This window comes from Bison bison, unplaced genomic scaffold (assembly GCF_000754665.1).
Source record: "Bison bison bison isolate TAMUID 2011002044 unplaced genomic scaffold, Bison_UMD1.0 scf7180017864057, whole genome shotgun sequence".
In the NCBI taxonomy this organism is placed as follows: domain Eukaryota; kingdom Metazoa; phylum Chordata; class Mammalia; order Artiodactyla; family Bovidae; genus Bison; species Bison bison.
The window spans coordinates 5845879-5864220 of NW_011494629.1; the positions used below are offsets into that span (position 1 = coordinate 5845879).

Here is an 18342-nt window from a genome sequence, read left to right on the forward strand (position 1 = left end):
AAATTCTCTTAACTTCTTAGCAAAATTCACTTTGGAACATTCCAGCCAATTGCAAGTTTGTGAGGAGGAAAGGTAGGTGTTTCTAGGCTCTGCTTGGTAAAGAGACAGGAGCAGGATGCCTCCGTGGTCACCAGCTGGAGGGTGGCAGCCACAAAAGAAGAGATAGAAACCAGAAAAAACCAGGACAGAGTGAGGCTGGCCATGGGGCTGCATCCTTGAGCCCTCTGTCACTCATTGAGCAAACATGTATCTGGTGCCAGAGGGTTTAGATGACAGTACCTAACACGTGTTGAGTATTTACTATAAGTTGAACCACAGGAAATTCACAATAGTCAGTCATTTTAGATGTATCAAAATGGCAATTTCCTGTGATTTAGTCTAACACATGTGTTCTAAATGATTTGTATGTACTCATCACATTCATTGCTCACATTCACCTACAAAGTGGAAACTGTTGTGTTACTATTCCCGTTCTGCCGTGAGGACCTAAGATCAGTACGGTTGTGTACCTCTCTCAAGGTCATATAGCAAGTAGTAGAGTCAACACTGGACTCAAATCCAGGCGTTTGGCTTCAGGGCTGACTTAACCCGATGCTACTTTTCCTGGGTTGAGAACTGAGCACTAATGAGCTCTGGAGAGTTTAGGTCTGCATCCTCAGACGATTTTTTTTTCTAAAAAGAGGCAGGGTAGACTAGGTCTTGGCCAAGAAGGCACTGGGACTGTTGCCCTTCACCTTGTTCAAGTCATAACAAACTTCACAAAGCTCACGTATTCAACCAGTTCCTTTATTGGGTCGGTCCTTATCTAGGATCAGAGACAGCTTTACATCCTTTTATTAGAAGCTGTCTTGAAGCTGTATAGACATTTCAATCAGTTTTGAAAAACCCCAAATGACCATTTAAGAAGAGGGTCCCAAGCTCTTCAAATCTCAGGTCTGGGTTCCTGAAAGTGAAAGTGAAGTCACTCAGTCGTGTCTGACTCTTTGTGACCCCATGGACTGTAGCTCACCAAACTCCTCCGTCCATGGGATTCTCCAGGCAAGAATACTGGAGTGGGTTGCCATTTCCTTCTCCAGGGGATCTTCCCGACCCAGGGATCGAACACAGGTCTCTTGCATTGCAGGCAGAAGCTTTAACCTCTGAGCCTAAAACAGCCATCTAATTCTATCTGGCCTCTCTACACTCTCTCTCTGATTGTATGTTATCCCAAAGGCTGGGTAATCTTCCCAGAATTCCATTTTCACTATGTCATTCTTGGAACTGAAAAAAGTTTCCCACTGCCTAGACAGTCACATGCAAACTCTTGAATTTGGCATCAAAGGAACTCTATTACTCAGCCTGGTCCACCTTCAGTCTCATAGGTTCTTAACAGTTCTCCTAGTCAGGAAACCCATTTCTCACTTAATGGCTATGTCCACAATCAATTCACTGTTTATGCCTGCCAGGCTTTGCTCATTGAGCTCCTTTCCCTTCACTGCTTTACTAGCGTCAATGCAATTCTCTCTTACCCTCCAAGCTCAAGCCTCACGTCTTCTGAATGGCCCTTTCTAAATAAGCTTACAAATATTAAACTCTTAGCTCTTTGAATTCTGAGGATGCAGCCTAGAATTTGTCTATCTACTCTCTTGTGAACAATATTTCAACTTTGAATAATTACAAAAAAACTCAGACAGAGATCATGTTGTCTACAACATTCACTTCTTCAGCATTTATCAAGCACCCGGCATTTAGTATTCTTGCTTGGAGAACCCCTATGGACAGAAGAGCCCAGCGGGCTACAGGGAGAAAGAAAGAAGAAAAATGAAGATGTTAGTTGCTCAGTTGTGTCTGACTCCTGCGATCCCATGGACTGTAGCCCACCAACCTCCTCTGTCCATGGGGATTCTCCAGGCAAGAATACTAGAGTAGGTAACCATTCCCTTCACCAGGGGATCTTCCCAACCCAGGGATGGAACCTGGGTCTCCAGCATTGCAGGCAGATTCTTTACCATCTGAGCCACCAGGGAGGGATGGTGTCATATGGACAGTTCAGCATTCACATCTGATCTTTAAGAGAGAGTTGGAGGTTTGGGAGCCTGCAACACAGATGACAGGTGTGGCCAGCTGTGCCCGTGCCTCACTCATATCCCATGGGACCCTTTCATCATTTGTGTTCACGTAAGCTCTTGGCATGTTCTCTGTGACTCTTTGTCAGATGTGACCCTCAGGTTGCCTGAGCCTATTTCGCCTGTGAACACAAGAACCAGAAGCACCTGGAATGTGTTTCTCTCTCAGCAATGATGACAGGTGCTGGAACATTTACACTCTGGGCTCCTTGCCCCTGATGAGGACCACTCTGAAGCTGACCCACACTGCCTCCAGAGCATTCCTGTATAACCTGACTTGATATCATGGCACCCGGCTTGGCCATCAATTCTCCCTTCCATTTTCCCCTTCTGAGACTTCTTCCTAACAAATCTCTTTGACAAGAATTTCATCTGCTTCGGAGGAACCCCCACTAAGAGAAAGTGTTTAAATGAAACCACTCCAGGAGGATGAGCAGTCGGGAGGGGGTCCCCTAGGGAAGGCCAACTCTAAGTACAGGAAGATGAAGACTGTGAAGGAGATGGAAGGGGGACGGCAGAGGGGACCAAGGAGAACCAGAAGAGGGGCAGCCATGAAAGTCAGGTGATAGAAATTTCCAGAAGGAAAGAGTTATTAACAGTACCAAACCAAGCAGAGGAGCCTAATAGGGTAAGATTAAGAGGAGAGGAGCCTAATGAGTTAAGCCTAATAAGGTAAACTATGTTTACAGAATCTGGTGATCATAAGGGCACTGGGCCCTTAGGAACAATTTTCCCTAGACTTGTGACCCAGTTCATGTCCAAAGTGACGGGAACTTCTTCCATGGTATGCCAATCTTCCTTCGCATCTCCCTTATAGGCAGAGGGGTCTAAAGCTTACTCATATATGTAGCTCTGTGATATGCATCAAGGCATATTCATTTCTAGTTCTGTTTCTGGAACCAGGCATTTCTCTTTAGCTGTACTGAGACTGTCAGGATGGCACTCAGACATCTGAGAGGTCAGGATAGACATGGATGCTGATGTGCTTACAGCATCAAAGTCTGGTGGCTTCAGTCTTTCCTTTGGGGCAGGAGCAAGAGAAGGAAGGGAGGGTGGGGAAGGTCTGGAATAGATACCAAAGGCAACACAGAAGGGAGCTGCCCAAGGAGGAGCGAAGGGATTTATTTGTGCCCGCAGGACCAGTGAAGACTGAAAGAAGAATTCCGAGGAGTGTTCAGGCTCAGGGTGGAGGAGCAGTGGTGAAGACTGACGCTCTGGGCTGGAGTTTTTCCATGAGAAAGGCTTGTGTGGCTGTGGATGGACACGTTCCTACACGTGGGTGGGAAAAGATTGCTGTGTTCTTGAAGGATTAGAAATAAGAATTTTGAGAAAAACTTTAAAGGTGAAGACTTCATGCATACTAGAGAAGGTTTACACATAGGCTTTTAAGGGAAAAATGGAAAGCAGTGCTTAGGTACTGTGCAAATTCAAAGGACTCGTGTCGGGAACATTCCATTTTGGCCATAGATAGAGTTACAGACTTGAAGGGTTTCCTCTTATTATGGGATGTCTTTGTAATGGGGCGGGGGGAGCAGCGAGGGATTCACGAAGAAGATAGGAAAAGAGCTCACATTTCTCTAGAACCATATCAACTGTGGAGGCAGTAGCTAGAAAGAGCCACGTCAGACTCTGGGCTTGTCAGCACCTCTTCAACGTGATATATTTTAAGGTTTTCTCAGCACGAGCTTGACTTTTAACAATGAATCCAGAAAAGGGGGGAAGTGATAATAAATCATAAACAATAAAAACCAACAGAGATTTCTTCTGACCCTGCCACCAGAGCTCTTCCATCCTGCTGGCCAGTCATGGTACGCTAACTGAAAGCACTTGGAAGAGGCCGGATGTAGCTATACCCTGGAGACCAGAGGCACGGGAGCCTTTCAGAAGGCACCTTGCTTATCAAGAGTCATGGCTGCTACACTGGACAAGGGAGGGGCTTTTAGGCCAGGGGTTGGGGAAAGGAATAGGACAGAGTAAAGCGGTGGCTCCAGGCAGGGGAGAGTGGAACGGCAGTAAGATCAGGCTTTGCAGGCTGAACGGTTCTGCCCGGGGTGGTGGAGAGGTGAGGGAGGGTCTGGAGACAGCCACTGGGGTCTCGTCTATGGGAAAGGCATTTTAATAATTAACAAATGAGAAAAGGCATGGAGCCAGTAGTAATGTGACCCTAGCCTTTTGAAACTGTGCCTGCAGGCACGTCACAGGCCCCCCAGCCAGTGAAGGCTGAGAGAGCTAGGAAAACACAAGGAACCAAATAAAACTTACCACTAGGTCGATTTAAGACACATTTGATGAGAGCTGTAATTCAACACTGGGAATATGGAAGGTACAAATGGAACAGGTCTTATACATGACTGAAATTAGCAAGTCAGAGACAAACATAATTTTAATTTTTCTCTTCTCACTTTGTTAATACTCCTTTAATATCATCAACACAATACTGAATTTGCTGTTTCCCTATATTGACTGAAATCATCAGACACACTCATGTGTAAAAACACAAAGATGCTTTGGTCCAAAAAGTCTTTTTTCAACACAACCTTCATGTCCTTCCACAGTTCAAGATGCCTGGAGTTTTCTTTCTTTCTTTCTTTTTTTTTTCTTTTTACTACAACTAAATGCTATATCGAGTTCTTCAGAGTCAAGGAGATAGGGTAGGGAAAAGAGGATTATTTCAACCCCCACTCTGCTCTTAATCAGCTATATGATGTTGGACACCGTAACCAGTCTTTCAAAACCATGAGTCACCTAAGTGAAGATGTGAAATAGCCAGCAGGAGAGGTGAGGAAGGACCACCAGTGAAGCAGAAGGTAATCAAGGAGACTGTGAAACAGAAGCCAAGAGAAGAAAGTGTTTTTAGAAAGAGTGGGCAACCGTGTTGAAAGTTGTTGCAAAGATAAGTTGAAGCTTCTGTTGCATCTGGCAACGTGAAACCAAGACTTCTAAATTGTTCTTGGTCCATTATTTCAAGACCATGGGGTATCTTAAAAGAAAGGGGAAAAAGATAGCATCTTTGATTATCATTTTATGAGACTTCTTTCCCAAGGTCTTATTTGTGTATTAAAACAAAAATCTGAGAATAAATTTTTACAACCCTGGTTTTTCCTTCCACTTTCTGTCATTCTAGGTTCTCTGTGCCCATTTAAGGGAGAATTCTAAGGGATGGGAGTAAACTGAACTGAGACTATACAATTCAGGGCAGGTTCAGAAACATTTCCTCTTCATTGTAAGTGCATCTGATAACAATATTTTCCATACTGATGCGCAACAATCTTTCAAATGCACTCATTTCATGGTTAGCCTAAATTTAGGCAAACACAATTTCTGAATACGAAGAAAAACAAATGCCATAACAAGCCTTCTAGCACAAGGGTCTAAAAATAGTGTTTTCCTTCTCCCAGCTCCACACACAAAGGAAAAGCTCTTGGACGTCAGAAGTTCCATGAACCCCTGAGACAAGGCTCTCTGCATGTGTGTACTGACTTCCCAGTGGACATCTGGCTGTTTATATGTTGGGAACACATTGCGTCAACTAACTTTAGCTATAATATCCTTACCCACTCGGATGGTCTGTGGTCATTCAGAACTGGAAGCATCGAAGGGACTTAAGAGACTTGGAAAGCGGGGAAACTGAGTCTTGAGAGCCTTGAGTCTTGGCGGGATTGGTGAAGTTACACAGCTTGTACGCCAGTCTGTTCCTGCATCAGCCGCCTTAAAACAAAACTCCCAGACCCTCACCTTGCTCCCCTCCCAGCACAACTCCTCTCACAAAGCCCAGACTCGGTGTCTCTGCTTCCTGACCTCCCATTCACTCTCTACCCACTTCAATCTGACTCCCTTTTCCACAACTCATGAATAAATGCATGCATGTCAAGGTCACCAACATCTTTCATGTGATCCAAACAAAGGTCACTTCTCTCCATCCCTTTTACAAACCCCTCAGCAACATCTGACACCCCACTTCACCTTCTTGACTCATCTTCTTTCCTGGGTTCTATGACTCCTGGCCTCTGGGTTTTCTCTACATTGATTTCCCCAGTTTCTCTGCTGACTCCTCATCTTCCTCCCAACCTCTTCTCTTACTTTTTTTTCCTACCTGCTGATTTCAATGGGCTCAGAATTGTAAGTATCCATAGGGTGAATGTTTCAGTCTCTCCACTGAGCTCCTGACTTGTAAACCCCACTGCATTCTCCATACTGAATGTCTATTTGGCACATCAAACTTAACAACACGCAAGACTAAAATCTTTATTCTTCCCTCCAAAGCCTGCTCCTCCCAAAGTCTTTACCATCTCACCAAATGGCATCACCATCTGTCTACCCAGCTGCTCAAGTCAAAAGCCTAGAAGTCATTCTGGACATTTTCATTTTCCTTTTCTCCATATTCAATAGACCAAAGACCTGCCGCTTCCACTGCCAAAGCATGTCTTAAACAGGTCTGCTTCCTGCGTCTACCCCACCGCCACCAGGACCGCTAGTGTGAACTACTGCAGCCTTCGAACCCTTCTCTTTGCTTTTCATCTGCTGCCTGCAGTCCATGCCACACAGTGGCCAGGGAAGCAGTGTAAAAACACCAGACAGATCAGATCCTCTGTCCGTAAGGCCCTGGAGCAACTCAGGACAAGGCCGGATGATTCAGCTCCCACCCGCCTCTCCCGACCTTCCAACCGCACCACCACCTTCCTTTCTTCCTCAATCCCAGCATGCCAGGCCCTTTCCTGCCTCCAGGCCTTGGTGCTCCTCCAAGAGGCACTCCCCACCCTCCCTACTATAAATCTCCGGGTTCTCGTCGCATCAGCTTCTTACTGCCTGTAACTAGCTGTGCACACACGAGGGTCTCTGCTAAGTGAAACTTCCGAGAGAGCGGGGACCCTATCCACAGCGGCCATGGGTGTCACCATTCTGGCAGCTGAGGGAAAGGATGCTCATAGTGGCACTGGGTGGGGAGGGCAGGCTCCTGGCTCCTAAACAATAGATGAGTCAGCTGACGCCTGCGGTTAGTGTGCGAGGGAAGACATCTCCCTGGGAAGAGCGGCCACACCCAGCGCTGCTGCACAAAAGCACTGGCCAGCCTCGCCGGGGTCAGGCTGGACTCGGCATTTCCCTCAGACCCCGGCCTTAGTGTGCAGTCACTGCAGAGGGGGGTTTTATTTAAAAACAAGTGGCAACAGAACTGGTCCAGGCAGGCTTCTATCCAGGTGGTAGACTGGCCCTGGGGGCTGCCATCTAAAATAAGGGGTGATCCCTGGATGGCCGCCTTCCCACCTGTCTGACTGCAGATTCCAAAGGCTTGGCTCCAGTCAACAGGGGGGCAGGAGGAAAGCTTCTGTTGCCATAGTAACCACAGTGCTCCTGGGGCCTAGGCTCAAGGTTTCAGATAAACAACTATTTAGAGAAGTGAAGAAAAAGAGAGGAGAGAAACCAAAAAAAAAAATGGTGAAATGGCGAGAAGTAATCCTACAAGTGCTGCAAGACACGCTCTGAAAATAAAACCAGGGAGCCAAGAGTAGAATCCTCCCACCAGCACGGGAGTGGCCTCCTGCCGGGGACCCAGCCGGAACAAAAGGCCCCATTGACACAAACATCTGTTACTACTAAACACTTAGGAATCAATATTTTCCTAAAGGCTTTTTTTTTTTTTCTTTTCTCCTTTTGGCTTTAAAGGGTTACTGTCTGCCAGGCTACCAGACCCTCACCTTCTCCAAGTCCATGGTCACCGTGTAAAGTGACTATTAAAACTTCAAATGAAGAATTTGATCCTGGAAATGGCCCTTTTTTTCCTGAACACAGACACCAGGAAAATGTCAGAAGGCAAATCCAAACCCACGCCCTGAAAGACTTAAAATGTTAACAGTCACATCCCTGGGAGGATGAGTAATCTAGCCCAATTTAATTTAAAAAGGAAACCCAGCAGATTTAAGAGATGGCCTGGATGTGCCTTGAAGGGAAGCAGGAGCGTGACAGGGAGGACGGGAAGGTGACAGGATCATGGGGGCTTTACCTCAACACCTGCATTTCCTCCGGGGAGTTCTGCACCTCGTCCTGGAGGCGACGCCAGCGTAGGCAAGCCCTCAGCTCCTGCTGCTCCCGGGCCTCGTGGGGGGCCAGCTGCTTGGAGCACAGACGCACAAACACACATGCACAAAACAGTCACTGTTGTCCTCTGCAGAGTCAGAGCCGCCCAATGGAGCGGCGGGCTTTGTTTCAGGGGGGATGGCACAGACAGCCCGCACTGTGCCTTGTGCCCCACAGGGAAAGTCCGAGGGCCAAAGAGGTCTTTTAGGTCCTCAAACGAAGAACCAGCCCTCCCTCCCGTGCTGCCTGTTTGGGAGGTGCTCCCTGTCCAACAGCCTCCCTCTCCCCGCCGACTCCCGCCCCGTCCGTCCTGCCCTGGAGAGAGCAGACCTCCCTAGGGGCCGGTTTCCACTCTGATTCCATCCAGCCCTTTCTTGCCTTGTCTTTTCGCACAGGGTGGGAAAGGTCCCCTCCATTTACCTCCTATTTTTTCCCAGCCCCCGGTTTTGTTAAGGGCTGTTTACAGTGGAGCTAATGTAACCCAGATGACTCTGTTTGCATATAACCAGGAAGAGCCCAATGCCTAGACTCCCTCTCGGGCGGGAAGGCCATCACCCCTGCCCTACTGGGCAGAACTGGCTGCTGTCATCCGTGTGCTCACAAGGCCCCTCGGCTTTAAATGCCACAGTGGGGGGTGGGTGGGGTGGGAGGCAGGACATCCACTGGGGAGCGAACTGTCAGTGTCTACAGGCATTCCTGGAAACTAACAGATATTTACTGAGTCTCTGCTAGGCCCTGGGGACATAATGGACACAACTACGAACTTGAGGAGTCCAGGGAGACAGATGAGAATGTTAACCACTGGAGTCCAGTGATGGTAGGGGTTGAAGAAGGACCCCAGAGCCCCCGGACAACCAGGGTGTTCGGAAGGTTTTCCTGTGGAGGACATGGGGTTTGGTCCTCAGGAAAAGCAGGAGTCAGCCAGGAGAGGAGAAATTTCAGGAAGAGGGGAAGCATGTACAAAGCTCATGGGGCCTGGAAAGAGTGTGAAATGTTTTAAAAATGGGGAAGGTTAGGGTTGGCCAGGGTGCAGGTTGCCATTCAGGGAGAGACAGAAGTGCCAAGTAGCTAGCAGTGGTGACATGATCAACAAAATTTGTGTGTCCTATTGTTATGGACTGAATTGTGTTCCCCCAGCAGAAACCCTATGTTGAAGACCTAGTCACTGGTGTGACTGTGTTTGGAGATAGGGGCCTCTAAGGAGGTAATTAAGGTTAAACGAGTTCAAAAGGATGAGGCCCTAATCCAAAAGGGTTGGTGTCTTTGTAAGAAGAGGAAGAGACACTGAAACTCTCTCTCTGGGCCGTGTGACAACATAATGAGAAGATGGCCCTCATCAAGCCAGGGAAGAGAGGCCTCACCTGAAACCAAGCCTGTCAGCACCTTGATCTTGAACTTCCCAGCTTGTTTAAGTCTCCTGGTCTGCGGTACTTTGTTATGGCAGCCTGAGCTGACTAAGACGCCTGTCAAGAAGTCTAGACTTTCTCCAAGTCGATGACAAGTTATATAACTCAACTTGCCACTAATTCAATTCACTTCTCTCTATGGAATCCCACTGAGAGGAGTGGAGGTTTCTATCTCCTTGTTCAGAGGTCCCCCACTCCCCTTTGCTGTACTTGATAACGTGTGGCCCTGCAAAGTACAGTCTCCTGGGCAGAAAAGTAACATTGCACCCTCATGCCTTGTTCAGTGATGAAGTAACCTGTTGATCGGGAGAGTCCCCTGAGGCTACCCACCCTTTGCTGCCCTGAGGAGCACTTTTCTCTGGCTGAGGCGGCTTGGCAGGGACCACCAGCAGCTCAGTCTTATTCAACCTTCAAGGAAGGGATCAGAGCAAGGGATGAACCCTGGAAATGTTTCCAAACTTTGTGCTGATTCCAGAATGGACACTTCGCTTCAGGGGGTGTCTGTGTTTTCACATATTGACGATTTACTGCATGTACCTTAAAGGATGATGAGGTGGACTGCCCCCTATTCCAGGTTAAGGGTAAAGGAGGGACAGAGAAACTTTAACCCCTATTTTCCCTTTGAGGCTCATAAGAAGTCATCTCCTCCAAGAAGGTTTTCTGGATTTTCTCATATCTAGCCTCTTTCACCTTTGAACTCCCACCTGATTAGTGTTTACCTCTCTTTTCTAACTTATTTTCTTCTTCCTTCCACTATATGCTTTCCTTATCTTCAACATTAGACTCTGACCTTTTTCAAAGCAGCGTTGTGGACTTAGCCTTTTTTCTCTGTGAATCTCGCAGAGAATGGACACATGGAAGGTTTATAGCTGTGAGATGCAGCCGGGCCAGCTTTGTGCCTCTATCAGTACCAATAGATGCAGGGCAGAGCAGAGGCAGGACCCAAGCAGAGAGATTCCAGGAGGTAGAGGCAAGAGGAAGGATAAAGGGGGACTGCTCTTTGGGGATTCAGGACATAAAGGGCAGAGAGATGGTCATCAGACACCTGACATACACTCATGATTACCAGAATAGCACAAATCTGATTGTCTCAGATGGAAGCACCTCAGGGGAGAGATGGTGAGAGAGGCACATTTACATTAAACCTATTCAATCCTTGCTGAATGCCTACTCCATGCAAGGTGGTGGCAAAAACAAAGATGACGAGAACAAGAAGGACAACTGGTATTTCTTGCACACACTCCATGTGTTAGGCACGGTGCTAATAAGCTCATTCACACACCACCCCTTCCACTCTGCAAGGTTAAGCATTTTATAAATGAGGAAACTAAGCCTCAGGGAGGTGACTTAACCTCCTGACACTCACAAAGCTGGTAAGCAGCAAAGCTGGGATTCCAACCCGGGTCCTACTTCAAACCCAGCCTTTCTGCTCAAGAATCTGCCATGGGACCTCTCCTCACAGGATTCTGTGTGGAGGGGTACACAGCTATGCACACTGCTAGCTCAGTAGCCAAGGTGGGAAAGCGGGGTGGGAGGATGAGCAGGGCACTGTGCCACTGTGAAAGAGGTTATCGCCTACTCATGAGGATAGGAGGAAGAAGAAACAAGTGAGAAAAAAGAGGTAAGTACAACTACTGTGGAAACTCAAAGTTTCTAGAAGAGCATTACTGAACTGTGAATGAGATGAAGAGTCTGGGCTATCAAAGGAAGGTGACCTTGAGCTGGCTAGTGAAAGATATACAGGATTTCAACAGGCAGAAAGAACTTGAACAAAATCATGCAGATGTGTACAAACTTGTGAATCTCAGAATTCAAATAGTCCAGTATGCAGAGATGGTAGGGGAAAAGATGTGACCAGATATTAGGAATTGGAAAACAAGCAGGAAGCAGGTTAGCTGCCACAGCTTCCTTATTGCTGGTGGCTAATTCTTTAAAGTTGAGCTTGTAAACTAGGAGTGTGTTGAGCAGGTCTGGCCTCGGTGTGTATTTGGTCTGCATATTTTTCACACTGATAAATTTCACATAAAAATCCAGAGTCATAGTTTCTTTTAAAACACTAGAAGTCCAGGCTCTATTGAGCCCTCCTTTCAACATGACAGCAGTTGGTCAGAACTGAGGGGAAGCGGCCGGTGTACCACAGTCATCCTTGTTCCCTAATCTGCAACATCCGCTGCTTCATTCCTCATTACTTGCAGCAGACACCTAAGATCATGACTCTGGATTTAAAATTTCATCTCATCACTTATCAAAGCAGAACACGGTTGATGTCAACACAACCACAACCCCAAAGCAGTGCTCGAGTATGCCGCAGCACCACCTGTTCTGCAAGTCTTTGCTCAAATGTCTCCTCATCAGAGACCTTCTCCGATAAGCACCTTCTAAACCAGCACTTCCTCCACCCCTCTCTATCTGGCTTCATTTTCTTGACAGTACTCATCCCTGCAAGTTGCAGATGCTGTCGTTTACCTACCTGGTCTCCCTGTCATCACTAGATCGCGAACCTCAGTGAACCCCACGGGGAGCAAGGTCTCTCCTCTCATTTACAAAGCAAACAGAACAAGTGCCGAGGTGCATAATGAGCACTCAATACCTATCTGTTGAATGAGCGAAAGACTCAGTTGAACTTGACTCTGGGTACTGAAATGCTTAGTGCACTTGAAACTTACCTGCTGTGCCTTGGCCCAGAATACATCTTCCAAGTGAGTGGCGAACCCTTCACTCAGCCACTCCTCCGTCCAGTCTCGAGCCCCAATCGCCAGGCCAAACCAGGCGTGAGCAATTTCATGGCAGAGACGGGTCCCACAGAGCTGGCTCATTCCAGTCAAGGTGCTCTGAGAGAGGAAGACGATGTGTGGGCTGTGGATAATGGGGGAGAAAACACACAAGAGTCTTGTCAGGGCCTGTCGTCATGGCCGCCCCCTGGGGCAGCTTTCTCAGCCCTGCCAGCCTGTTATTATCATGTGCATGCTAGATCACGACCGATAGGCTCGCAGCTTAGATGCTTTTAGAAATAAATGAAGTGGCAGTTTGCGTTCCTGGCAGCGGTTCAGGCTGCCGTTTCTGCCAAGCAGTTGTCTCCGTCATCAAAAGGCTATTACCTGTAATAAGTAACCTGCGCCGAGCTTTACACGGAAGAAATTACAAGGCTGTGGAAGCATTTACCCTGAAATCTGGACTGTAAAAGAAGAGCAGGTGTGGGAACGTGAAGCCCATGCTGTCAAGACAGTGATCAAAGAAGACCCTTCAGCCAAAAATCCGAGTAGCTTACAGACAAAGTGAGAAGTCACGCAGAAGGACAGGAAAAGCCGACAAGAATGGAACCAAACATTTTCTCTTTCAGGCCAGGGCTGGTTACAGAGGTAACAAACTCACAGGTGCCATGGATGGGTGAGGTTTCAAGAGACTCTGATAAAGGCTGAATCTCTGTAAGGCTGAGATTTTCAAAGGTATCTTTTCCTATCTACAGATGCTTGTAATTCACATGCCACAATGATAGGCAGAGAGAGAGAAGGAAGTTAACTCACTCAGGTGTGCAAATGGCCCCAGGGCTGGCACCAGCCAGGGAGATTTATTAATATCTAATCTCATTTCCCATACTTTGCTTTAAAACCCCAAACACCATGATTAGAGCTGCACTGATGAAACGGCAGGAAGGGAGGCTGAAGAGAGAAGAGGTAAAGGGAGTGCCTCCTGTGCTTCGGTATTTCTCATTTATCCAGGACTTGTTTACAGTCTTATGAATGAAGAACTTGCTTTGAAAAACAAACAAACAAACCCCTCCTCCATCAATTGAACACAAGCAGTTGTGAAACCTTCCAAATTAAGAAACTGTACACACTGGTTCCTTCCTTTAAAAGCCATGCATTTGCCATCATGTGGGCTCTGCACAAGCCAGAACTGCTTGCAGATTTGTCCTCCGCCCCCACGGCCACCAGTAGAGAAAACCCCACCTGTATTTCCCTTGCACAACATCACCCATTCAGCTCAGGGAGCTCAACTGAAATCACGGCAGTCATGTGTGCCAAAACAGACAGCTTTCATGTGAAATAATAACAGGGCAAGCACGCAAATGAGAAAGTGTTTGCCAGGATCTCAGCAGAGTCCACCAGAAACTCCGGGAAATAAAAGTGTAGCTGGGACATTTAGGATACAAGGGTGCAATGCAGCAGGCGCCAACAGTATTTCAGAGCACTAACTCAGAGAAAAAAAAAAAAAAGGAAGGCAGGGAGGAACGCAGGAAGCAAAGAGAGAAGGGTGAGAGAGAGGGAGGAGGGTGGGGGGGAACCAAGAGGCACAGGAGCTAAACTTCCTCTTCCTGAGAAAGTCGCCCATGGAGAAGACAAACTGCGAAACCTGGCATTTTCAAGTAAATGACCCTTTGCTCTGGCATGTGCAGTGCTACAAAGAAAAGCCACAGAAATGTACCAAGTAAATAACATTCCAGACATACTGCTGGCAGCACTTCACCCTTTTGGCTAAAACAAAACAGAAGTAACTTCAGGCTTTGTAAACAGGCTCAAAGACAAGCCTGCATTGGAAAGGTCTGCTGGCCAGAGACCCAGACGGTGCACGCAGAGTTACAGACATGGTGTGGCTGAGCTGACCCCTCGGCCCAGGAGGGGTACACACGTTGATGACTGTGAAATTGCAGACTGTTCATGAGGAAAAAGCCTGCGCTGTCCACAGCGACCTGCTGGCTGCTTTGTCCCAGTGTGGAAGTTGATCCAGGCCCTTTTATGCAAATATCAAAGTCTGAGAGGGCTGAAGGAATGCACAAAGCAGCTGTGTGGGGGTGGCATTTCATTTTCCTGTCCTGTAATTTTTCCCCTTCAACAGTCTTCGTTGTCTCCACCAGACCCGGTATTTTGGAGATACACCCTGGCCTTGGTTGGGCTCAGGACAGACCCAGACATTGCTGGAACAGTGCCTGAATTCCCATTCCCTGTCCTCAATACTCTCTTCCTAGCCAGGGAGAAATGTGTTTCCTACTGTCTTCTGAGAAAACCGAAGCTTAAACTTCCTTCTAGATTGGAAGGGTGTGCGTTTCGCTTGATACAAATGACCCTATTATCAGTGGAAAACATGACCTTCTCCCTGAAAAGCAATTTTCCAGTTTGAGAACCAGACCCCAAATTCTCCTGCAGCGGAGTTTTCTGTCTAAGGTTGGGTTTTACCTATGGATCATACCTCCCTATAAAGAAAATGGCTTCTTTCTTAAACTAAATAAAAACACAGAGTGAGGTTTTGATAATCTTTCTCACGGGTTGTTAACAAAATCCTGACATAAAAGGATCAATAGAATTTTTTTTCAAGTTAAGGAGAATTTACTCCTCTCCTTTTGAACTTAAATGTCAGGATTTTTAAAGGTAACTAGAATTTTTAAACTGCTTTTTTTTCAACAATGAATGAAGAACAGTATAATGCTCAAACTCACTTCAAGGAGTAATATTAAATATTCCTCTACCAACAGATAATCTCTTTCACACCCTCCTTCAAAGTAGAATGAATGTTTAGAATTTTCTACTCAAACCTTTCACTTGATTTATAAGTTTCACCCCTGGGCTCCTCACATTTTCCCAAGTTGTCAGAATTGTATTCATGGTCCTAGTCAGTCAGCCGGGCATCAGTTTTCACTCTGACAAGCTCCATTTGAAAACGGGTTTTCTTTTTTCTTTTTTCCCTTGAAAGGGCCTGTGTCAACTGCCTCTACAAATGCCAAATTGTTGATTCATCATCATTACAGAGGATGGAAGATAATCACTTCAGTGACATCTTCATCCTAAAAACGGTTCTTTTTAAAAATGTTTTTCAAAATCAGAGTTGATCATTTTTCCCAAATAAGAAATGGGTGGGAAAGGAATATTTTCAACTGTCACAAAGCACAATCCCTCTTATTTGTATTCTCCGTCATAAATTCTCACTGCAAGTGATCTTGGGGCCAGCGGGGAGAGCAGGGGGCGGGGCAGGGCAGGGCAGGGGCGGGGCAGAGCAGGGGGGCGGGCAGGGCCCCAGCGGGACGCGTGTGCTCCTTCCTTCCCGGGAGACCACCAGCGGGGCTGCCTCCCGACAAAGGCCACGTCGTATTGTCTGTCTGCTGCCTCCCCCCTCAAGTTTAAAAATATCGTTTCTGGTCTAAACAGTTTCTCAGGACTGTTTCTAAAAGCTCCCTCCTCACGCAGATTAGAAGGCCGTGTCCGTTAATTTAAAACACGCTTCTAGCTGAGGAGGAAGGAGTGCCTTCATTACTCTCAGGAGCCGCTCCAGTCCTTCGGGAGGAATTCAATTTGGAGAGGAAATGGAGAATTTCATCAGATCTTAAGCAGGGGCTGGTGTGTGATTTATTTCTGCTTTGTCCAGGGAGACGTGACCGGCGTGGCCCACCTTGCGGCTCAGGGAGAGGTGCAGCACCGCGGCCCCAGCGGGTTAGAGCAGGCTGCAGGCCTACCGAGAGGACAGGAAATTGCTTCTGGTTAGGGACAAGAAGAACCCCAGGGCACCCCACCATTATCCTGGAGCAGATCCAACACGCCTTAGGGGGAGCAGATTCACTTTTTGTACAGGTCCTTGGGAAGTTCGTCCAGGAAACAGACACATACTCACCAAGCTTGAACTTATGGGTTCAAAGTTTCTCACAGTCTCAACATGTGGAGCCCAACATTCCATTCCAGAGAGGAAAGAAAAATCAAGAAAGAAGGGAACCCTGAGTACTTCCAGAGTTAAACTGGATAGTTTTAAAAGGACCTCATGATTATGTGAAAGCAACTTTTGCTTGCATGACTTAATTAGCTGCAAATATAATCCAGATAACTGAAAGGTTAAAGATTCGGAATGCTTCCCAGGTGGCTCAGTGGTAAAGAATCTGACTGCCAATGCAGGAGACACAGAAGATATGGGTTCTATCCCTGGGTTCGGAAGATTCCCCTGGAGTATTCTTGCCTGGGAAACTTGATGGACAGAGGAGCCTGGTGGGCTACAGTCCATGGGGTCACAAAGAGCTGGACACGATTGAGCATGCATACGGGAGAAGGCAATGGCACCCCACTCCAGTACTCTTGCCTGGAAAATCCCATGGACAGAGGAGCCTGGTGGGCTGCAGTCCGTCCGTGGGGTCGCTAAGAGTCGGACACGACTGAGTGACTTCACTTTCACTTTTCACTTTCATGCATTGGAGAAGGAAATGACAACCCACTCCAGTGTTCTTGCCTGGAGAATCCCAGGGACAGGGGAGCCTTGGTGGGCTGCCGTCTATGGGGTCGCACAGAGTCGGACACGAATGAAGCGACTTAGCAGCAGCAGCAGCAGCAGAGTATGCATACAGACTCAGAGTAAGTAGCTTGGGGCAATGTGAAAGGGAGGACAAATAGGAGTTACCCATCCCTTGGTAACATTTCATGCAAAAATGGGCACAATAAAGGACAGAAATGGTATGGACCTAACAGAAGTAGAAGATATTAAGAAGTGGCAAGAATACACAGAACTGTACAAAAAAGATCTTCATGACCTAGGTAACACGGTGGTGTGATCACTCACCTAGAGGCAGACATCCTGGAATGTGAAGTCAAGTGGGCCTTAGGAAGCATCACTATGAACAAAGCTAGTGGAGGTGATGGAATTCCAGTTAAGCTATTTCAAATCCTAAAAGATGATGCTGTGAAAGTGCTGCACTCAATATGTCAGCAAATTTGGAAAACTCAGCAGTGGTCACAGGACTGGAAAAGGTCAGTTTTCATTCCAATCCCAAAGAAAGGCAATGCCAAAGAATGCTCAGACTACCGCACAGTTGCACTCATCTCACACGTTAGTGAAGTAATGCTCAAAATTCTCCAAGCCAGGCTTCAACAGTACGTGAACCGTGAACTTCCAGATGTTCAAGCTGAAGTTAGAAAGGGCAGAGGAACCAGAGATCAAATTGCCAACATCTGCTGGATCATAGAAAAAGTAAGGGAATTCCAGAGAGGCATCTACTTCTGCTTCATTGACTATGCTAAAGCCTTTGTGTGGATCACAACAAGCTGTGGAAAATTCTTCAAGAGATGGAAATACCAGACCACCTTACCTGTCTCCTGAGAAATCTGTATGCAGGTCAAGAAGCAATAGTTAGAACCAGACATGAAACAACAGACTGGGTCCAAATTGGGAAAGGAGTATGTCAAGGCTGTATATTGTCACCCTGCTTATTTAACTTATATGCAGAGTATATCATGTGAAATGCCAGGCTGGAAGAAGCACAAGCTGGAATCAAGATTGCCAGGAGAAATAGCAATAACCTCAGATACACAGATGACACCACCCATATGGCAGAGAGCGAAGAAGAACTAAAGAGCCCCTTGATGAAAGTGAAACACGAGAGTGAAAAAGTTGGCTTAAAACTCAGCATTCAGAAAACTAAGATCATGGCATCAGACCCATCAGTTCAGTTCAGTCGCTCAGTCATGTCCGACTCTTTGCAACCCCATGAATCACAGCACGCCAGGCCTCCCTGTCCATCACCAACTCCCGGGGTTCACCCAGACTCACGTCCATCGAGTCAGTGATGCCATCCAGCCATCTCATCCTCTGTCGTCCCCTTCTCCTCCTGCCCCCAATCCCTCCCAGCATCAGAGTCTTTTCCAATGAGTCAACTCTTCACATGAGGTGGCCAAAGTACTGGAGTTTCAGCTTTAGCATCATTCCTTCCAAAGAAATCCCAGGGCTGATCTCCTTCAAAATGGACTGGTTGGATCTCCTTGCAGTCCAAGGGACTCTCAAGAGTCTTCTCC

At 47.1% G+C, this 18342-nt stretch overlaps 1 protein-coding gene across 2 annotated transcripts in view; it reads right to left on the reverse strand.

Moving 5' to 3' along the window:
• LOC104985724 (chromosome unknown open reading frame, human C9orf3) overlaps nt 1–18342 on the reverse strand; it is a 424441-nt gene that overhangs the window by 157253 nt on the left and 248846 nt on the right. Inside the window, exons 6-7 of one of the 2 annotated variants that reach the window (XM_010836042.1) lie at nt 12250–12439; nt 8104–8210 (exon numbers count right to left, since the gene is read on the reverse strand). In XM_010836042.1, coding sequence (XP_010834344.1) covers nt 8104–8210; nt 12250–12439 — 297 coding nt within the window. Of the gene's footprint in view, nt 1–8103; nt 8214–12249; nt 12440–18342 lie in introns of both variants that reach the window. The other variant, XM_010836041.1, reaches the window with a different exon arrangement.